The following is a 23,702-nucleotide window of genomic DNA, read 5'->3' on the forward strand; positions in this document are numbered from 1 at the left end:
CTGAAGTACTGTATTCCCTTTTATGTATGTCTGATTCCCCTAGGTAGAGTATAAGTTCCATGAGAGTGAGGACTTCGCTCATTATTCAGTTCTCTTGTCTAGAATGGTGTCTGCCATCTATGGTATTCAATAAGTACTTATAGAATGCTGTATTTCAATGGAAATGAATAAGATAAATAAGTGTGCATCAATACAGGTATATCTCAAATTTTTGGTTAGAATACTGCTCAGCAAAAAATCTATAGACACAAGTATATGTACATATATACATACAACACAGGTATATACATATATATCCCCATACAAAACATACATTCACATTCCTCCATTAATATGATGCATATGTGCATATATATGTATATGTACATGTACTAATTTAGTTAATTAAACATGTTTACATGTGGACATACACATACATGAAGGAAATTATTTAAAAATGTGGTACAGAATGAAACATTAGTAGCTGAATAGAAGAAGGAAGCTAATTGACACAAAACCCTGATGTTATCTTATAATTACAAATGATACTTAGAATCATATAAATTAGGAAGTATTTGGTCAAATCTTCTGCCTTGTTAATACCTCCTTTTGACATTTCTGGCAGGTGATCATTCACCTGGCCACTGATGGGCTATTTCGGGGACAAGTGTCTTAGTGCCTTATTATTGCTATGGTTTGACTATTTATGGTCCTTCCAAAACTCATGTTAAAATTTCATTCCCATTGCAACAGTATTAAGAGGCTTTGGCTTTCAAGAGATAATGAGCGTCCTTAAGAAAGGACTGGAAGGAATTAGCTAGGCCCCTTTTGCCCTTCTATCTTCTGCCATGTGCAGATGCAGCAAGAATGTCCTTATCAGATGCCAAATGCAAATGCCTTGATTTTGGACTTCTTGGCCTCCAGAACTGTAAGAAATAAATTTCTTTTCTTTATAAATTACTCAGTCTCAGATATTTTTATAGTATTACATATGAACTAAGAGTTATATGTAAGACAATGTATGTAACTGTTAAGAACTATAAACTCCAAAAGTTAGAAACTCATCTCTTTTCTTTGTCCAGAGTTGAATAGGGAATTTAGGAAAAGACCTAAAAAGTCCTTTGGGTCTAAGTGTCCTAAAAGTGGAGGGTGCTGGGGAAATGTTTTCCTTTAACCCAGGGCAGACTAGGTAGACAGGTTGAAAAATAAGGAGCCAGAGTGCAGGAAATTTTTAAGACGTACAGAACAAGAAAAAAAAATGGAAATTTTCCAAAGAGAAAAAATTTAACTGAGTTTTCTGGCCACATCCAATGTCACCTAAGCAATCATGGGGCAACTTGTCCTAGCAAACAAATAAAATAGCATGCAATAATGAGAAGTGTTCCTCAGTGGAGTCACAGTAGGATTAAAATATGTCAGAGCTTATGTTTCTCCAGGATTTCAACTTTTTTTTCAACAGTGCCATTTTGTATCTAGTTTGTTAAACCACTCAATACAGACCTGCTAAAGAAAATTCCAGATAAATATTAAGGTATATATTGGTGCCTCAGTAAAGAATTTGATCTTTTACTATTTGAATTTTAAAGCTAGAATTTAAATATTCAGTTTATATATTCAAGTTTATTATCCTAATTCCATCAAAATTGAACCAGTAAATTATATTTTCATAGCAAAACAGTGGCAGAAAGCTGTCCATATTTTTTTGTAGCTCTCAGTGACCTTCCATACACATTGATATTTGGAAATAATTCTTCATTCCTATGCAGCAAATGTATTTTAGAATAGATCAATGAGGAACTATTGATATAGTTTAAAAATAAGTATTAGTTCAGCAAAAATTTTTTATGTGCTAGATTTTAACTTCCTGGGTTCAGTTCAACAAGCATCTTTTAAATGCCTGCTGTTTTTAGGCATGGTGCTATGAGGACACAAAAATTAATTGACTTTTTCCCTGCCTCAGAGAACGATCTTATAGTACCTGAATGAAGCATGTTAAGTGCTAACAGGGAGATGTGTAGGAGCTATGGGATCTAATGGACGACTATCCTTAAATAGAAGTTGAGGATAGACTTGCTAGAGAAAATGAGTTCTGAGTAAGAGTTAGCTTGAGAGAAAATGGAAGGCAGACTTTCTGGGCTGAAAAGAATATTACAATAGGGATGTTATTAGGTGAGTTTTAGTCAGGAAAAGAAAAGTCATCAGCATCTGCTGTATGTGGAACAGGATGGTAGACATAGAAAACCACAAACAGATTTGTATTTCTAGAGGGTAGACTATCCACAGTGTACTTATATTTATGTGCATGACTTTGTATATACGTGGGCAATAGTTATAAAAGGGTCAAGACTCAAAATAGAGAGCCTAGTTAGAGGCTATTTTAATATTCAGGGAAAGAAAGAACAAGGAAGTCGGCAGGGAATGGTGTTAAAGAATATTTAGGGCAGAAAGTTGGCAGCACTTAAACTACAATATGATTAGAGGCACTCCCCAAATTGTCAGGGAGTGGGTGCATGAGTGTCCAGATTTGTATCCATAGCACCCCAGTGGGAATGTCCTGGGTTAGAATAAATAGGACTGTCTGGAGGGGTTAGGAGACTTTAGCTGAAAGATCCCAGGGTATGCCACTGGATGTTAAAGGGCTGAGGAAGGCATGCAAGCTTCCAGTGGAAAAAGGATCCCTTGGTCTGGGTCAAAGAAAGATCAAGAGAGATGGCCCAACAGGAACTCATGGAGTCAACGGAAGTAATTCAAGAAAGAGTTAGCTTCAAAACTCTCCCAGTCCACAGAGACATGAATTTAAACTAGTCACCAAGCTCCAAGTCAGAAGTCAACCTAGCCAAATACTAACTGTCCTATGTATTTTGGGGCTAGTGGGAGGTACAGCAGCCAAAGAAGTAAGAGAAAGAAGAAGAAAGAGAAGATAGTCTACCCACTCTCACTATTTTGATAGAGCCATCCAGCAAGTTTAAGCACAGAGGGGGGAGAAATTTGATGTTAAATCAAGTTGGACTACTGTTTCATATCTTTGACTTGGATTTTGTAGTCACTAAGTTGAGGCTGTGCTTCAACACTAAGGGACTCTAAGACTGTCATTGCCTTAAGGATATAAAAAGTCATGAAATGTCCCCAGATTTTCACTGAATGATTTTAAATGTGAGATGGGATCTCTATTCACCTCACAGATTGTTTCTTTTGCTGAGAAGAAATTTTTTAGTTTGAGTCCATCCCATTTATTGATTCTTGATTTTAAGTCTTGCACCACAGGAGTCTTATTAAGGAAGTTGGGGCCTAATTTTGCATGATGGAGATTAGGGCCTACTTTTTCTTTTATTAGACGCAGGGTCTCTGGTTGTATTCCTAAGTCCTTGATCCATTTTGAGTTGAGTTTTGTGCATCATGATTTGAGATAGGGGTTTAATCTCATTTTGTTGCATATGGATTTCCAGTTTTCCCAGCACTATTTGTTGAAGAGGTTATCTTTTCTCCAATGCATGTTCTTGGACATTCGTCTAATAAAGATAATTGTAATTTTTTGGGTTAGTCTCTGTGTTCTCTATTCTGTACCATTGGTATTGGGAGTAAATCTTTACCCCTCACACATCAGATAGAGCACTAATCTCTAGGGTATATAAAGAACTCAAAAAGCTAAACACCAAAAACCCCCAAATAACCCAATCAATAAATAGGCCAATGACCTGAAGAGGCACTTCTCAGAAGATGATGTACAATCAGTCAACAAATACATGAAAAAATGTTCATCATCACTAGCAATTAGAGAAATGCAAATCAAAACCACTCTAAGATTTGATCTTACTCCAGTCAGAATGGCAGCTATTATGAAGACAAAAAACAGTAAGTGTTGGTGAGGATGTGGGGAAAAAGGTAGACTCATACATTGCTGTTGGGACTGCAAATTTGTGAAGCCAATATGGAAAGCAGTATAGAGATTCCTTGGGAAACTGGGAATGGAACCAGCATTTGACCCAGCTACCCCTCTCCAAGGTCTATACTCAAAGGACTTAAAAACAGCATACTACAGGGACACAGCCATATCAATGTTTATAGCTGCACAATTCACAATAGCTAAACTGTGGAACCAACCTAGATGTCCTTCAATAGATGAATGGATTTTTTTAAATGTGGCATATATACACAATGGAATATTATACAGCAATAAAAGAGAATAAGATCATGGCATTTGCAGGTAAATGGATGGAGTTAGAGAAGATAATGCTAAGTGAAATTAGCCAATCCCCAAAAACCAAATGCCGAACGTTTTCTTTTACATAAGGAGGCTTATTTATAGTGGGGTAGGGGGAGAGAGAGAATGGGAGGAATAGATGAATTCCAGATAGGGTAGAGGGGTTGGAGGGGAAGGGAGGGGGCATGAGGTTATTAATGATGGTGGAATATGATGATCATTATTATCCAAAGTACATGTATGAAGACACGAACTGGTGTGAATATACTATGTATACAACCAGAGATATGAAAAATTGTGCTCATATATGTCATAAGAATTATAATGTGTTCCACTGTCATATAGAAATAAAAAATTAAAAAATAAAATAAAAGGGAGAAAAATTTTTTCAAAATGTGAGATTGGAGCCAAAAATAAGTGGTTTTTGCTGTCTTGGTAGTTATGTTTGATGTGCCAGTTGCATGGTTCCTAATTGAGGGGGGGTGCGTTTCAATAATAATCAATTTAATAGGAAATGTACTTTGTTGGGGCATTTTGTTTTTGTGTGGGAGTGTCAAGAGGACATCCAAGGAGAAATTTCCAGAAAGGAAGGGACTGGGTGAATTTAAACCTAAGGGAGAAGTTAGGGTTATATCAAAGAAACATCTCTTGAATGAATCAAATTTCCTTCTAGCTTTTGTGAGTGATGATAACTTCTGAACCAAGATGTCTACAATACCTTTCTCAATAATCTTTGTGAGTTTATCTTTTTCAATTAAGCCTACCCACAGCTGCCAAAATAAACTATCTGAAACATCATTTTGTCTCTGCCTCAAGAACAGTAGCTTCCTGTCAATCATCAATCAAATTTGAGTTTCTCAGATCAGAAAGCAATTTCCAATTGTTTTTCCATATTTACTTCAATTTATTTCTCACCACTTCTTCATGGATCACTCCATCCAGCCCCAACAGAACTCCTATGCTTCATTTATACTTCTGTTTTCCTGGAATCCAACTGAAGTCTATTTTAAAACTTCACACAAGCATGTTTAATGTGGGATTCAGGGAACTCCTGAGATTGCAGAGGAATTTGTGTGCATTTAATGGGGACAATGGATTTGTGCATCCATCAATTTTGATGGAGGTTCTGAGACCCAGAAAATAATTAAGAACCACTGATTTAACCTAAAATTTCTGGTTGTCTGTTTTGGGCCTCATTCATTGCTATTGTCGGCACCCATGATGAGAGAGCTTTCAAGAATCCTCCAGTGTTCGCCTCCACCAAAACTGCTTCATGGGTTACCCCACAGCCAGCTTATATGGCACTCCCTAATGGTATTTTGTTACAGCAGCCTGAAAAGACTTAGGCATTCAACCTGGCTGATTGTTGCCTACTGTCCTTTCACCCTCCCTGAATAATCATGTGTGTGGTCTATGATTGAAAGTTCCTTCATTCCCTGGTATGGTTGCCATTCACCTCCTGTATGCTGCATGCCTGTCTCCAGGGAACTCCTGATTTCCCACTGTCCTTCTTTTTGCAAAACACTAGTATATCATCCTAGACTCCAGTCAAAATAACAATGACAGGACACCAGAAATACTAACTGCAAACATGCAGTGCTTACAATATGCTTGGCGATATACTTAACGTTTTCCATTCACTGCCTCATTTCTTCTGTAGAATTTATATTAGTGAATGGCAGAGTTCATATCTGCCATTTTTGGGAAGTACTAGCCCATGTGATGACAAGTCACCACCTTCCATGGTACACACTTTTAACAGAACCTTCTATTTGATGGTAGCTACTCTTTTCTGAGCAACAACTGCATGAGAGACATTTTGCTAGGTTTTACATAGTATCCACACAAGCATGTGCAGTGTGTTACATGTAATCCACACAAGCATGTGCAGTGGATATTTTTATTCCCATTTTATAGAAGCAGGAATTGAGTAACAAAGAAGGTAAATGACCTAAGATCACACTGATATCACTGCCATTGAATCTCACGTCCTGTGTTGCCAGTGCTACAGCTAAATGGGTTGCTGTATTCCTAAGACCTCTGCCACACTGTCCCATTGGAATTCATGCCTGGGACAGGACTGGTCCATCCCTTTTCTCTGCCTTCTTGAATTGTTTCTGGATGTGATATTCATGCACTGAGTATGTCCTAGAGCAATTACATTCACATACAGGCTATAAGCATGTGTTCTTAAGTTTCTTTGTTCAATCATTAATTTGATAATAAATTCATATGTTATTGGGCACTTACTCTTCATCCATTGTTGTGAAAATCTAGGAAATTGAGACTGGAATAGCATAGCTTAACAACAGACATCCCCCTCAAAAAAAATTACAGTGTAATAACAGCTGGAGTAGAGATAAGGAACCCACATTTGTGAGTCAAGGCCAGAAGATAGGAACTACTGCTTGCATTGAGACATAAAGTATTATGTAGTGGAGGATGGAATTTTCAATCAGAGGGAAGAAAATTTAACAGGATTATATGGCAAGTTCAGGGAGTCCAGCAAGTTTAGCAAGTGTTGGAGACTGGGAAGGAGATGAGAGAGATGGCATGGGGGATCAGAGGCAAGGTCTCTAGAGACCCCCACATAACCTGATCAAGGGTATAGGATTTACCCAGTGGTATAGGAAAGCTTCAATGAAACCTATAATTTCTTAACAATGTAGAATTTATATTAGTGAATGGCAGAGTTCATATCTGCTATTTTGGAGGACTAGCCTGTGTGATGACAAGTTACAAGTACATACATAGAGGGTTGGGGGTATAACTCAGTATAAAGCATTTGCTTAGCATCTGTGAGGCTCTAGATTCAATCCTCAGCACCACACCGTGTGTGTGTGTGTGTATGTGTGTGTGTGTGTGTGTGTGGTGTGTTTCAGAGTGCAAGTTATACATATAATTTACATAATGGACTTCCAGTAATTCTTGTTAAATGGGAATTTGTCATTTCTTAAAACATACTTGTTTTGCAAATGCCCAGCACTATATCATACTCACTAACACTATATTATACTCACTCATGCTTCAAATGTTCTTTTTCTCTCCCCTGTCTCCACTGAGCTTCAAACAATGAATGATAGGCAACTTGAGATACACATCCGAAAGGCTTCCTGATTCTGAACAATGTGCATTTATCAGGGATTAGTACACGTGCAACCACCTCTGCTCGGGAAGTTTACCTCCTGTGACAAATTTGATCTTCACCCCATAAATTCAATCCGCTGACTTTCTCTTTTACATTCTTTATAATTCTAGTTTTGGAAAGTGAAACTCCTAAAAGAAAGGACTAGGGGAAGTTTTAGGACTAAGTGCCTTATTTCACGTTTCCTAATAAAACTCTGCACTTGCAAAGTTTTGTTGAGTTGTGTGCTCATCTAAAGAAACACCTGCGTTTTCTCTTCTGCATGCTTTAGTTCGTCTCAGAATTTCCTCTGTGCCAGTCTTCCAACAGGCTGGGGCATTGCTCCTGGTTACCCACTCCCACAACCCATCTTCTCGGCAGGTACCTATATCCCGCCAAAGGTAGCAGATGGCTCTGTATCTCACGAGACAAAAGAGGATGTGAACAAAGGTGATGAGGATTGCTGATGCATTCTCCCCCACATCCTTCCTTTCACCTCCAACTGTGGAGCCCGAGAATGGGGAATTTGCTCTTTGGAGTGAATGAATATAAAATGCTTTCTTGCTTTCAATATGGTCTCTCATGCTGGAGCTCATTATTTCTTTAAACATGCCTAAATGGAGCTTGGTAATTTCACCTTCTTATGCAACTTAAGTACAAGCAAAAAGGTGCTTGGGGTGCTCTGAGTGTTTGATCTCAAGCTTTTATGTAGCTTTTGCCTCTCCTTGCACTGGTACGAGATAAAAGGGAACCAGCTGTTCTCGTGTTAAAGATCAAGGTAATCAGGATGGCAATTGAGGCCATAACCATGATCACTGTGGGGAGAAGAGGAGGCCATGTGATGTTTTTCTATTAGGCACAGTGTGTCAGATTTATGTAGCTGTCAGAAAGGGCATTTCATTTCATGCCTATTTGTGATTTCTTTGCTGTTGTTGTTGTTGCCAGTTATAAATTCCTGAAACCATTCTCTCAGTCAACTGTTGCTAGTGGTTTGTTCCCTTGCCTAGAGAATAGCTAATACCTCAAATTCTTATTGGGCTCCTACACTGTTCTTCATGAGCAGTAGTCTTCCTCTTTATGCACACAATAATGCTGAGAGGTAGATAGTTGTGTTCCCACACAGGTTAAATAACCTGCCCAGACTCTATTGCTCATGAGAGTTCGTAGAGCTGGGATATAAATGCAGATAGTCACTGTTGGGACTAGGAAGAAGAGAGTCACAGTGTTTAAAGAAGAAGTCCTTCTCAGTCTTGTGCAAGTGCAGGCATTACACCTAAAAGTGAGGGCTTCCTTCATTCACACCCCAGTCCCAGTCTTGAAAGCAACCTTGTTTTGGAGGCTGGGGACTTACTCCTTACACATCCTGCCAGTTTCGTCCTCATCTTTATGAATTTGAGTCAGCCTTTAATGGGAAGTGGATTGAACAGCTTGAAAGAGGGTCTGCAGGTGCTGAAGAGACCAGAAGAGATTGAGCCCAAAGCAGGCATCTTTCCTTAGGATAATGCATTAGTTTTTCTCTTGTACTATCTCCCCACCCAATTCTTCTCACCTAGGGGTTTGACTTACTCCATCTTCCTCTAGTATGGAGATCAAAGATGGTCTTTACTTGAGAGGCAAATCTCTGTATCCCACAGAGAAAATACCGAAGCCTGTCACGGAATATGGTGCATGTTTAGTCAGGCCTGGCTGTTCCCGAGAGTCTTATTTTATATTTCACAGTCCATAAAGACCCTAAGGTGCAAGTTGGAGACAAATTTAATCCAAGACCCCGTACATATAGAGTCTTGTGTTCTCAGAAGAGTGTCTTTGGAAGCAAAGTTACAGTGCTATAAAGAATAGGACATTGTGGGGGATGTAAGGGATCCCAGGACACTAGCCAAGAACTCCCCTTGCCCTGTTGTGCTGAATAAGCTCAGTTAGGACTAAAGTCTTCTCATTGGTTAAGAAATTGCAAAATAATCACAGTACTATTAAGATAAAGAGGTAGCTTTGTGGGTGCTGGATAGCCCAAGCTTTAGGAGCCACAGGAATCATGCCTGACAATGTAGAACCTTTCTTTTTCTGTTACCCTTCAGCAATGAACAAACCCTCCTCTTGACTTACTACACTGGGGACACGCTCCCGTGAGGGCCTGCAGTAGCTGGCATCATGGCTGAAATTCAAGAGAGGGAATTATGACCTGACAGCTTCTTTGAACTTCTCAGCATCACATTAGAAAATTCGTAAAAGTTTTCTAGGCAAATCTTTGACACTGAGACCTGAGAGGACTGGCTGACAATGGCTTCCTGTCTCCTGTAAGCATCATGCCAACAGAAGCATGTGGGAAAGAGCAGTGCTGAGCTGAGGGGCTGACTGGGCTGCAAGAGACCACCACTTGCCTCTTTGATCAGGTTCATAAATCTGGGTCCAAGGCGCCATGGCTTGTGTCGGTGGCACTGTAGGGAGCTGACAGTCAGCTGCGAGGCCCGGTGGGAGGCAATGGCCACCATGTACACGGCATCATACATCAGAGCTGCCTCAGTCTGTGGAGGAAAACACACATGAGATCTTCAGTTCCACTTCTCTTACCTTCCTTTACCTCTGTGTCCACTCCTCTTGCTTCTTCACTTTTATGTATCTGATCTCAAAAACAGCTTATTATTCAGCTGTGCGGTTTCCCTTCTCTGATAGCTCTTTGTCTCCAAAATGATACTTTGCACTCCAGAGCAATTTGGAGTCACATCTGTTTTGTTTGGAATTCTTCTTTTACAAAAAGAGAGCAACTCAGATTAGCCACAAAAGACTTGATTCAGGAAACAAATATTTTTGAGCATCTTCCATGTTAAGCATGGTGTTAAGATCAACTACCCTGAGCTAGAAGTTACATAAGCTCACTAATTCACAACCAGATTTTGTCTCTCAGAATTTATCTACATTTATTTATGTATTTACTGGTTTATATTTGGTAGAAAGAAACTCCTGTAACTAAAACTAATAGGTGATTTCTAGATAAGGATGCCTATGTCACTTTTGTTTACTAGGGTTGAGAAAGCTGAAGTCAGAGAATTGAGTTCAACAGCAAGTTTGGGAAGACCCTCTGAGGAATATCCATGTGAATTAGAATATGCTGGCTCAGGCCAGCAGGTATTTCCCTGACAGAGATTGAAAGTAGTCATTCTTCCTTGGAGCCGGGCATTTTCTTCCATTCCTCATGAAATTCTTCTCATTTGCAAAGTTTTATATGATGCTTACAGAATTTTATAAGATATACTGCTCTGTGGTTTTCTTTGGGGATAAAATATTAAAATACCTTCACATTTTACTGGAGGGGTTTCATTGCAACTTTAAATACATTATTAACTCATTTGAAATTCTCAAATCTCCAAAATAAGCAGTACAGATAGATAAAACTATTTATTATGTGAAAAAAAAATGACCTCTAGGCAGGATATTGATTTGTGGAGGGCCATAAGTATATAGTGAATAATTGTCAGAGTTAAGCCTAGAATCCAATTTTTTTTTTTTTTTTTGCAATTAGTTGATTCATTCACCGCTTGCTATGCATTGATTATGTCTTGATGGAGGTGAAAGAGAGAATAGAGATTAATATATATTTTGTCTTGTCAATCTTTGAAGCCTGATACCTCTATTTTGAATCCTTATTTTTCTGTGCATACTCAGTCCATTTGATTTTTATTCAGATACAGGATCTTGCTAAGTTGTTTAGGGCCTTGCTGAGTTCATGAGGGGGGCTTTGAACTTGCTCCTGCCTCTCCCTCCTGAGTCATTGGGATTAAAAGCATGCACCACTGCATACAACTCCTAGAACAGTTCTTGGTACATAAAAACAATTTAATAAATGTTCACTGAAGGCATTAATGTTACTTAATACTATCAGATAAAATAAGGTGCATAATCCCAAAATAATAAAATAAGGTGAATAATTCCAAAGTTTTAAGATTAATCATTTCATTCATACCTATATAACATGCAAATATCATATAGAGGTGGTGGCCATTACTAAAGCTTAAAAATGCTTTATAATTTCAATTCAAGATTGACGTAATTCATTTTGTAGATGAGAAAACTGAGGCTCATAGAAAATAAGTGGAAAAGTCTACTCTGCTAATCAGTTGCATGGCAGACTTTAAATTCATGGCTACTTCATTCTAGCACCCATTGTTTTTCACCACTCTGCCATTTCAAATTGGGTTTATTGGGAGAAAGCAAGCTACTGACAGATTGAGATCTTGTAAAATGCAATCAAGAGCATTTATTGAGAACTTATTGTATTTCAAGTCCTGTCATGAGTCCTTTAAAAACACTAAATATTCACCATCACTTTTACTCCATTATAGAAAAGAAATGAAGAGGTTAAATGGTGGGAAACTAAACTAATGGTGGGAAAACCAATACTGAAGCCCCATAATTTGGTAACGGAGTGTATGCTCTTATTCATGAAAGTGTGTTACTTTTTAACCAAGTTACTTGTCCAATGATTTAATCATTACAGTAAAAGCACAATAATAGCTAATATTCATTGACATTTTTCTACATGCCAGGTACCATAAGCATTTTAAGTATGTTAGAACCTTTAATTGCTAAAAATCAAACTTTTGAAATGGGCATTGTTTCCATTTACAGACAGTGAAATTGAATCTTTGCTTCAAGTTATATAGCTAGTAAGAAAAGGAGTAAGAATTCCAACTCAGAATGCAAACTCAGATTTTAAAATTCACACTCATAGCTGCTGCACTGTGGCAATCCAGACTTTTTATCAGCAGAATACACTCTTTTACAAATTTGAATTTGCAAACTCTTCCCTTAGTATCCATGGGGCATTCCTTTCAGGGCCTTTCTTGGATAGCAAAAATCTGAAGATTCCCAAGTCCCGCACATAATGGTGCAGTATTGGCTTGTAACTTACACACATTCTCCTTATATATTTTGAATGATCTCTAGATTACTTATAACACTTAGTACAATGTAAATGCTATGTAAATAATTGTTATACTGTGTTGTTTAAAGAATAGTAAGTAAAATTCTCAGATGCTCAGATACATATCTCTCCCTTTCTTTCTTTGTGTGTGTGTGTGTGTGTGTGTGTGTAAATTGATACAGCATGGTTCAGAGCCCCAGACACATACCATAATCACATTAGTGTACATTGTCTGGATGACCCAAGACCCCAGCAATACAGAAACTTTCTTATCAGATAAGGTTTTCCAAAGGCTTAAAAGTCATCTCCCAGGAGCCAGTCAAGGGCTATCCTTTCTTTGGAACGTGCAGGCCTTGGGCACCCCCAAGCCTGCTGAGCTAATGCTTTACTGCAAATTGTAATAACCAAACATTGTGTATTCTTATTTCATGATACTGGTAGTGGTAAAAAGTTTTTCTTAGGAGCACTGAGCAATGTGATTTCACCCAGGCTTTTGATATATATCAAATGTGAGCATAAACACATTTGGAAGAAGAAAATTTTAAACCTAACCAATGTCTATTACATTACCTATTATCAAAAATGACTTGAGAGTTTCTGTTCAGTATGCAGCCCTCCAGCATTAAACAGAAAAGAGGAGGACATGCCACGGTGGTTTATTAGTGCTCTATAGTATAAATGTTCCCCCATCTAAAACACATTTTATGTCAAGGAGTAGCATGCTTTTAGAATTAATGGTTTTCTTTGGATTTGAAAAGCACTGATCAGATCTATAATTTTGAACCATTTTATTGTCCATACCAGTCTGGAGGCAGCTTGAAAAGGAAAGTCAAATTTCATTCTAAATTAAGTTTATGGAGACTGAGGTATCTATGTGGGTGCTCTATGCCTATGTGAATGGCCTCCAATTACGACATTGGACACCAAAGTTTGAGTGAGTATCGCTGGTTAGTAGTATACCATGCACATTGTCAAACATCATTGCTGAGAACTGAATGCTTTCTAAGTGAGTTCACTAGGAAAAACCACATGGAAGCTCATGCCTGGCTTCTCTTGAACTCAATCATTTGTGACTTTTTCCTGTGCTGATTTTACTCTGTAACTTTTTATTGTATAAACTGTTATTGTGAGTATAAGTTCTATGAATCTTTTGAGCAAACCATCAAACCAAGGATGGCTGTGGGGACTTCTAACACAAACCAATGAATGTCATCTCACCTTTGGGACAGGATTATATGGCCTTATAATGTCCCCATGCTTTAGTGCCTAGCTGGGATGTAATTGCTAGTGGGAAAAGCTGGAGGAGATCAGAATTCTAGAGAGAGATCTTTTCTTTGGAGAGGAAATGGTCAAGAAGCTAGGTTTCCCATTTTCTGTCCCAATTTGGAAACATTTGAAAACCTGATATGAATGGACAAGGCAATTTTCTAGCAGAGAAGTGCTTCCAAATAACATCCTTTCTTTCTAATTCCCTGACCTGTCTCTTTGGCTTGGTGTTAATAAGTTCCTCTCTTAAAATCCAAATTATCTAACCCATGGTAGCTTTAACAGGAATTTCCCACTTAACACAGTTGGCTAGATTTCCTCTTTTCTGAGAATTGTCTCATTGAAGTGATGAGGATTTGGGTACTGGTGGAGGACTAGTACTTTTCAGGAACCCTGCTGTGGAGCACATGCCTGTGGAAGTGGATGCTGCTGAGGAAGCCAAAATGGCAGAGGAGGAGGCATTGCTCATCCTGAGCACCTGAACACCCAGGAGGTAGGGAAGAGTCATATAAGCAGGATTTGGAAATGGGTTTGAGAAGGTGGTGAAGAGATCAACATATATTCACAATCAAGAAATTCAGTAATTAGGACAGCAACTCCAGCAGGTTTAGTGAGGTTTGGCAAGAGAGATTGGCATAATTTAAATCTCAGTGAATATTTACTGATTTTTGAGAGAGACTAAGCAATAGGTGAAAGAGGACTATATGTGGAGGTGGAGAAAATAGCTGAGTAATTGCACAGGCATACAAGGTCATACAGGTCCCAGGTAAGGGTCCAACATGGGTTACTGGTACAACACAAGGGATGGGTCTCCTACAAGTAAATAGACTCTTTCTTGAATAAGGCAGAATAGGATTCTGCCTTGTCATTTCAGAATGTCTTGTTCTTTTGTTGACTATTGGCAAAACAGCTAGTATTATAAAATAAATTCTATGTTCTAGAAGGTTTGTGTATGTTCTCTAATTTAAGTGGTGGAATGATACGATAAAGTATTATTATACAGATTTATAAGCCAACAGACAGACTCAGAGAGGCTAAATAACTTGCTCAGATCACCTAGTTGTATTCAGGAGATACAGCCAAGTCCTAAACCTAAGCTTTCCTCACCTGAAAGATCTTCATTTTTCTACTAATCCAGCTTCCTATTGTCTTTCATTACAGGAGTAGCAGTGGGGACTCAAGGTGTTTTTTCTGAAGATATCTTCCCTGTGGACCACAATATGGGAAATGGTACATGGCAGAGATCAGGGTAAAGCTGCTGACTCAACTTCACCCTGTGAGTGCATTTGAGCAACTGAGAAGGCAGATGGCAAATCAGTGTTTTGTGGCTTCTGTGCAGAATTGATTTATTCACGGCTTTGGTCCCCCATCAGAAGAGAATCCATGTAAGTGGAATGGGCCACTCCATTATGCTATCTATATCCAAAGCCAACAGGTAGGAACAAATTAAACATAGTGAAAGGAATGAAGTAGATTTAAAAAAGAAAAGTACACTAAACTTCCCAAATGTTAACACTTTAATTGATAAAACGTCCTTTTTAAATCTCAAGATGTTTTTTAATAGTGAGTTCTACTGTTTTCTAACTCTATTCACTCAGTGACAGTTTTCTTAATTAACTAATTTTAACTGTATTTTTAAAGTCAATATGTTTCTCTTTAATTAAATCTATTTTTAGGTCTAGAGTCAAGAGTTTTTGAACTTGGGTATGACTGACATCTCTATTTTCAGACTTGAATGTGTTTTGACATATGTGAGAATATTCTTTGAGTTTTTTTTTTTAGTGTATGAATTTCTAAGACTTTTCAAATAAAGGACTTAAGGGAAAATAGGAAAGTCTTAGGATAGAAGTAAAAACATATGGGCTTTTCTAATATTATTTCCTAATTCCTATATTATATATTTATATAAACATCTCTAAATGTATGTGGCACCTGGAAAAGTATGACTATAAAAGGCTACCAGGATATTTACCTTGCATAATAATAGGAAAATAAGTAGGATTTTAGAGAATATAGTTCTCTTATAGTAATGGCAGTACTCACAATTACTTATGGTAATGACATTAAGGCTGGTTAGTTTATGAGAAGTTTTAAAAAAATCATATTAATTTAAAGTAACCTCTATCTATGTTACTCATTCATATTTCTTTCTTTCTTTCTTTCTTCCTCCTCCTCCTCCTCCTCCTCTTCTTCTTCTTCTCCTTCTTCTTCTTCTTCTTCTTCTTCTTCTTCTTCTTCTTCTTCTGTACTGGGGATTGAACTCAGAGGCACTTGATCATGGAGCCACATGCCCAGCCCTATTTTGTATTTTATTTAGAGACAAGGTCTCACTGAGTTGCTTAGCACCTTGCTTTTTGCTGAGGCTGGCTTTGAACTTGGGATTCTCCTGCCTCAGCCTCCTGGGCCACTGGGATTACAGGCATGTGCCAACATGCCTGGCTATATTTCTTATTTTAGGGACTTTCTTTAGACTTTTGTAGAAATATTTCACAGGTACTTGACTATTTTTTATTAACATAGTATATCTCAATGGAAGGTTAATTCATATTCATTTAGTACAGTAATGCCTTTGTTAACTTTACATTTACTTTGTGATAGGCCTTTCTAGTGCTGGGGACAGAGTGGAGTACCAAAAGACAATGTATCTGTCCTCATGAAATTTATAGTCCTGTAGGGGAAGGCGTGGAACCAACAAACCAAAACATAGGGTATAAAGCCATAAGGGTTATGAAGAAAAGGCAAGGTGGACAGAACAACAGAGAAGAGCTACCACTAATATGCAGCTATGTTCATAAGTCTCCCTTGGCGAGGCAGCATTTAAGCAGCCTGGATAGTGGCGGGCTCTGGGCAGGGCGAGCAACAAGCACTTGACATGCAAGAATGGACGAGTGCAGGGTCTCATATGGAGACCTAATGAAACTGCAACCCAAGGGCTTGTCATCTTTAAGCTAGAAAAGAAAGAGTTTTAGTAGAGGCAACTGAAGATTTGTGAGCCTTGGGCCTGAACTTGGGGACATGGGATGTGCCCTCTTGGCCCAGTTCCGTGATTGGTCCATTGAATGTCCCCAGATGTGTGCCTTTCATGCTCCATGACTCAGTTTCCATTTCTCTAATGTAGCCACATTCAGGAAAAACAGGAGAAGAAGGTACAGGGCAAGGCAGAGTCTTTGGATAAATAATGAGCAATACTCTGCGTCACATTGTCAGTTTCAAAGTTATATCTGCACAACCGTGGGTTCAGATTGTTAGTGGATGCTACATCCTATTACCTTCTTTTTTTTTCTTTGACTGGTATTACTGTGATCTGGTATTGTTAGTCTACCCATTTTGCAGCACTGTGGTGAACCACCTTCTTCTGGTCTAATAAGTCCCCGCTTTCCTTTTTATAGTTCCTAATATTAACAATAAGAACTCAGCCTTGAAATGCCTCTCTAGGTGGGATGACAGCAATAAACCCTAAGTAGATTAGGGTGTCTCCTGTCCTTTGGGACTCAGCTCTGCTGTGCTTGCTGCCTATAAGCTTGCCATTAACCCAGGCCCCTGGAAGCATCACCTTAGTGATTCCATATAAATTGCAAAGCCTGTCTCCCTCGTTCTCTGATCTTCCTCATCTCGACAGATATGTATGAACTAGTCTGTCAGCTCAGTATAATTGAACACACAGCTACTTTATTTTGGGTAAATTAAGCCATACTTGTGATGAATATTTAATGTTTGGCATGAATCCATAATCTCTGTTAAAACAGCTTCAAACGATAACTCCTTAGTTATATATACCAAGCACAGGTAAAAATGATTGGAAAGCTCACCCTATGGTAGAAATCTTGTTGGAAGGCCTGGAGGTGGGTAGAGGATTTTGAATCATATTTGAATTCACTAGAATTACAAATCCAAGAGAAAGAACAGAAAAGCTGACAGTGCCTCTCTCTACTGTTTTCTCCCTCTCTGGTGTTACACTGATATTCTCTACTTATTCTTATTCAAAGCAAGGTTTTAAATCTCCTCAAGGCTCATTTGTACCAAAATGCTTCCCATCATTATCTCTCAGATCACTGTGTGTTTTATGAGTTATTTCAGGTTTGAAAAACAGTCAGGAACTCTGAACATGGAATCATCCAGAACCACTAAATTCATTCATTTATTTCTTCTTTTCATTTGTTCCTCATAGGAAAAAAAAATCCCAAGTTTATTTCTCTGTGAGATGGTATCTTTTAGTTATAAGTAAATTGCATCTTAAAAGCAAGAGTGCTTCTCTCTATGATTGGGAACAGAGAATGAAATACTATGCCAATTTAAAATGCTATTACCTGCTCACATTCCCGATATCTTTCCCCTTAGATGCCACTGCTCCTACATGGAAAGTATTTTTTTAAAAAATTTATTTTCTTCATCACCCAGGGAGCTTCGTTAGAGAAATGAAGTGAGGGTAGGTACATTTGACAACAAGAGACAAATGATGTTAGTGAGGGTCTCTCTTGATGAGGCAGTTTGCAGTTTTCCTGTTCAGTAGAGTACCTCTGACTTCTAAGGAGACAGGCTTGGCATCTGCTTCAAGAGCAACATATGGCTGGTGTTAAGCACTGTCAGTGTCTGCAGAGATGTGCCTATATGTATCCAGGGCAGGGAGAAAGTGAACGCACAGTCTGTATGCAAATCTGGCATTTTTCCACATCTGCTTCCACTTGCTGAGATGTGGCAGAAATAAGGAAGGCAAACTTCTTCTTCCTAACTTTTATAGGCAGGTTGTTCCTCCTCCCTCCCTCCCTCCCTCCCCCTTTCCCATGGCCACATTCCCAGGGGCAAATCTCTCTTCAAGTGCCCTTGATTTGGTTCCTGCTTTCTCTTCATTTGGTTGATGGCTGTGGCTACCCTTGTCAACTCTTTCTCTGAGGCCAGTAGAATTGAGAAGCTTTAAATAGCAGATTTTTTGATACTAGCCAGGCATAGCCTTTCAAAATACACAAAAAGCCTACTTCTTTTTCTCTCATACATGTGAAAACATACACTATAATATCATTTTCTCACAGTCTAGAAGGCATACAAGATTCTTAGCCTGGTCCCTTGAGGAATTCAAACATTGTCTCAAATGATTTTATTTTAAAACTACTTACTGTCATCATTCCATCCAAAAGACCAGTCTCTGGCCTTGGGGGAGCCTGCAAGCGCTCCATGGACCACTTCTCGATGATGGATGACACATGAGGATTGTCAATGTTGAGCAACCGGAACCCAGTCATATTTACGCCACTGTACCTATAGAGCTCCAGATCTAAAGCAAATAAGTCCTGTGCAGTATTAAAAATGATAAAAATGAAATGAATTAACATCATCTTCTTAAGTTATTGCTGAAGCAACAAATAGATTAAAACAAATTGGCAGCCATTATCACACATTTCTCATTGTTTCTCATTCACATGTTGCCTGAGAAACTCTAAGACAGTAAGCAGCTTTCATTTTTATTCATTTTTCTGCATTACCGTTAGCACTTAGATACAGCAAGAAGAGGAATTTGGCTGTCATTATAGGTATATCCTTGGGCATAGAATGTGACATTCTGTGAATCTTAGAATTATCTTCCTAAGATGTAGTGTTTGGGGATCTGGAAGGGGTCTTTGTGTCCATTTGGTTCAATGTGTTTATTTTATAAGTGAAGAGACTGAAGTTCTTTTTGGTGACATGACAAAGTTAAGAATGATCCACTGGTCAATTGTAGTATCACCTTTCTCCATCATTTGCTGTTTCAGGCTGCTCCAGGACTTCCCATGGAGGTGAAATTTGGAAATTACATATTTATTTGATAAGAAGATCACTCCTGGATGGAAGAAATACCTTATCTCTAGCTTGCTGAAGATCCCTCATATTCCATACAATGAGGACATAAAGAGTGCTACTGAATATGTGCTTAGAATAGAATCAAAGGGTTCTATATACTAGAGTACATGGGCATGTGGTCAGAAGAATATCTTTGACACTGGAACTCATTCCCTTTTGGACAATGCTTCATGGAAAAGATTTAACCCACCAGTGTTCTCATGAGAGATGAAGCTGGGTATAAACCAGAACTGTGTAAACTGACTCACATTTATAAAAGACTAACATGATCATTTCAAACTGTTTTCTTATATCCTGCACCCCTCTTCTCCACCCCAGCCTCAGTAGCACCAATGATTTTACAACTATCTGAAAGCATTATTTTCATGAGATCCTTTGCACCCCTGGATACTCTCAGGGTTACTTGAATCAGCAAGTACTACTTCCATAAAGAGGATGAGTAGGAAAGTTCTTTGGTCTTTGTTCCAATTTTTTTTTTTGATTCCCCTACTCAAATCATGTGATTGATTTCAGAAATTGATTGAATTAAAGTTATCACATCATTTTGTTATATTAAATGCTCTAAATCATTTTCTGAGAACTGATAATGTCTCAAAATTTAAGGCAACTCATTTCTTTTTTTTAATTTCTAAAGTTTAGAGCCATAATTTTTCTTAATGATGCAAAATGTTCAATGTGCAGAGCATTTCCCAAATTCCTCTTCTTGATGGTTTTCCAAGTACTTGGCAGGTGACTCTGGTTTAAGCCTGCTGTCTCCTGGACACAGGCTGGGAAGCTACATCAGGTCAAAAAATGCCAAGACACACTTCAGTGCACTTTCTAATGTTTATAGAAATTGTAAATGATGCTTCTGTATGAAGAGTTTGCACTTTGTTAGTTTCTATGTAGTGGAATTCATCCCTTTCCAAATGCACAATGAATTGATTCTAGTTAAAAGAGTGGTGGAGAGAATGCTAGGAAAGAAGAGAAGAAAAGAGATAAATAAACCTACTTTTCAACATTCCTGAATTTAGAAGATTCTTAGGAAAGTAAAGCAAATCTACTTGACAACATCCTGCCTTTGACACCAGAGGGATTGACTTTAAAGTACTGTGTGGAGGGCTTTCCTATCGTGTAGAATATACTTCTACCAGATGTGCTTACCAGGGTTGTGAAAAAGTAGTGATAGTACTCGGTCATCATGCCCATGAACAAAATCTGCAAGAGAGAAATAGGGAAGGAATCAGAAACACAATTATAACGAGAAATAGATCATTAGTAAGGTGGCTGTAAAAGCTTGGGAACATAGAATTGGAAGGGGCTTTAGAACTCCACAGACCCCGCAGATCAGAAACCCAAGGCCAATTAGTGACTGGCGTGGAGCAAGGCCACTGACCTCCATCCCACGTACGTCCATTATACTAGCATAGAAGTAATAGATCTGGTGATGGGATTTAAAACTAGTTCCTGCTCAACAAATTTTATATTGGAATTGTCCAGAGTGGTACAGGGTTTTGTCTTTCCTATTGCCTAAGTTTCTGAGTAATTCTCTGCTTACAAATATAATTTATTGTCTTGGTGCTAGTATGACGTGTGCTTTGGAGTAGAACGCATCAAATTCTGAAATGGTACTGCTGGCATGTAGATGTACCTAAATCAGGATTTGTAGAGGAGTCCACCTGTGAAAGCTCTCTTGACCCCTCTCCCATCTTGTCCCAGAAAATGAGATGGGAAGAGAGGATGTGTTTGCAGATTGGAGGATAAGAATTGTCCTGAAATCGTTTTCACACTGTCTCTAAATTCCGAACCTTAGTAGCCTACTTGGGATATTGATGGTTTCAGAAAATCTGTGAAAGTGCAGATTATTTTTTACTTGGAAAAGGAGAAAAAGGAAGTGACTAGAAAGCACAAGTGTACCAGTCTGATAGGCTGTGATCTTATTTTTGGACTCCTGGAAATAGTTGTTAATGTAGAAGGAAAAATTGAAAATGTTTTCCACATCTTTTAATTAAGGAGCAGGTTATCCAAAGGACTACATGGGCACTATATTTTAGACTTTCTAGAGGGATGAATAAAGAAGATGTACACTCAAGTTTCTATTACCAATTTTCCCACAACTCTGGTCAATTCTGGATATAAGTGAGAATCTGTTCTGGAAGCTTTGAAATTAGAAATTCTTAGGCTCCACCATTGAGACTTCCTGAACTGGAATTTCGGAGAGTGGAGCCTGTAGTGCTTGAGAATAATTGCTTTATAGTAAGCATGTACCTTTCCATTAAAGAACAAAGATTTTTGGAAATTTGATTGATGAGATGGATTGAAAAGGGCTTGAGAAAGGCAACACAAGTTATCAGAGTTCCTGGAAAATACCCAGAATGTTTAAACTAGAATGATTTTTCATGAAAGGGAATGAGGAATGAAGAAGATATTCAGTGACAGCATATAACATAGCATGAACACTAATCAGATACTTAACATCATCTCTGCTAACATGTGAACCTGAGGAGTATTTTGTGAAATTGTAATGTCCCGAAGGTAAGACAAACGGTAGGAAACTCTTGCTGTGAATCAGAAGCCAACGACATGTAAGTCACTCCGATGGTGATAACAAGACCAGGCGCACAGAGGGATTTTTAAAAGGTGGACTTGCTTTAGGGCCATCAATAACATTTAGAGCCATGCATGGTGAGGTCTTGTTAGCTGGTCTCTTATATCATTCCAGCATAAAGAGCTGGCCTGCCAGGGTCAGTCAGGAATCCAATTTTTCTCTTTGGTCATTAGACAGTGTAATTGCAGCCAAGACCACCTTCTGAAAGGAATTTGGAGCTGTTTTATGTTGAGTGTAGAACTGGATGCTAAGGTTGAAATATTGTTTCTGGAATTAAAAATGAAATACAAGGGTACCTGGGTTTACTGCTTTCACTTGGGCAGAATTTTCTTTTTAAACTTCATTATAGAGGCTTTTGATCCCCTATTGAGGGCATAAGTACTTTTCTTTTTCTTTTTTTTTTTAAAGCAGTCATTTAACTCATTATTTTTATTATTGTTTTTATCATTCCTAGAGGCAAATACTCATTTGATATGCCACTAATTCAGCATTAGAAATGAGACGTGAAATTCGGTGAATAAGCAGCCTACAGGCCTGCTTTTATTGCAAAAAGAACCCTTGGGTCCTCTAGGTACACTTTTTATTTGCTGTATCAGAAAAATCCCTGTTGTCTTTCTGGGTAATTGCTGGGGTCAGTACTTGCTGGTTCTTCCCTTGAATTTCTAGAAATAGAAATTAGAGAACAAGTGCATGAACTTCATTGGCCACAACTTTGTGGACTATTTAGAACTAAATGAATGAAAACTTTTGAGAAAGAACCACAAGTATAGTGGCACAGAAAATGATGCTTTTAAAACAATTGTCCTCAATTGTTTGAGTGGTCTGTAGACTGTTTGGGACCAGCAGCCCATTCTTCTAATAGTAGCATATTTTATAAATAAGAGCATTGCCTTCACATTATGATTTTCTCTTCATGTGTTGGTATTTCAACTAAAAGTCATTAAGGGATTAAGAAAATGTCACATCAGGATAAATGTCAGTTTTAAAAATAAAAGGTACAATCTTGATATGGAGAATTTCCTAATAGCTCTTTGTCAAAATGACTTTTTCTTCAGACGATTAGTTTTGAATTCTGATACTGTGTTTTTCTGCCAAACTGATGAGGAAGCATGTATACTTCACCAAGGTAGCGTTGTTACAAACTCGTTCTGGCACTCTTTTGATTATTTTTAGTGGCACAAAATATGCATGTCACATATACTACAACATAATAAATGTGGCTATCAATACAGTTCATATTGACAGCATAACCCATAAAAAGCTTCCATTAATATGTTCTAATAATGCTTGCTTACTAAATGAATCATTATTATTAAATATTTTTATATTACATTATTGAATTAGACTGATAAATAGTAAAAACCTAGCCCTTTTTTAAAATTTTTTATTGTTTGTTGTTCAAAACATTACATAGTTCTTGATATATCATATTTCACACTTTGATTCAAGTGGGTTATGAACTCCCATTTTTACCCCATATACAGACTGCAGAATCACATCAGTTACACATCCATTGATTTACATATTGCCATACTAGTGTCTGTTGTATTCTGCTGCCTTTCCTATCCTCTACTATCCCCCCTCCCCTCCCCTCCCCTCCCCTCTTCTCTCTCTAACCCCTCTACTGTCATTCATTTCTCCCCCTTGTATTATTTTTCCCTTTCCCCTCACTTCCTCTTGTATGTGCTTTTGTATAACCCTGAGGGTCTCCTTCCATTTCCAGGCAATTTCCCTTCTCTCTCCCTTTCCCTCCCACCTCTTCATCCATGTTTAATGTTAATCTTTTCTCATGCTC

General features: G+C 38.2%; 1 protein-coding gene across 7 annotated transcripts in view; it reads right to left on the reverse strand.

Annotated features, from left to right (window-relative positions):
- The window catches only part of Grik1 (glutamate ionotropic receptor kainate type subunit 1), a 381,104-nt gene that overhangs the window by 87,181 nt on the left and 270,221 nt on the right, over positions 1-23,702 (reverse strand). For all 7 annotated transcript variants that reach the window (XM_048803561.1, XM_048803555.1, XM_048803556.1 and 4 more), the window contains exons 5-7: positions 20,464-20,517; positions 18,600-18,773; positions 9,683-9,826 (exon numbers count right to left, since the gene is read on the reverse strand). In XM_048803561.1, the coding sequence (XP_048659518.1) occupies positions 9,683-9,826; positions 18,600-18,773; positions 20,464-20,517 (372 nt within the window). The remainder of the gene's footprint in view (positions 1-9,682; positions 9,827-18,599; positions 18,774-20,463; positions 20,518-23,702) is intronic.

This window comes from Marmota marmota, unplaced genomic scaffold (assembly GCF_001458135.2).
Source record: "Marmota marmota marmota unplaced genomic scaffold, marMar, whole genome shotgun sequence".
NCBI classification, from domain to species: Eukaryota; Metazoa; Chordata; class Mammalia; order Rodentia; family Sciuridae; genus Marmota; species Marmota marmota.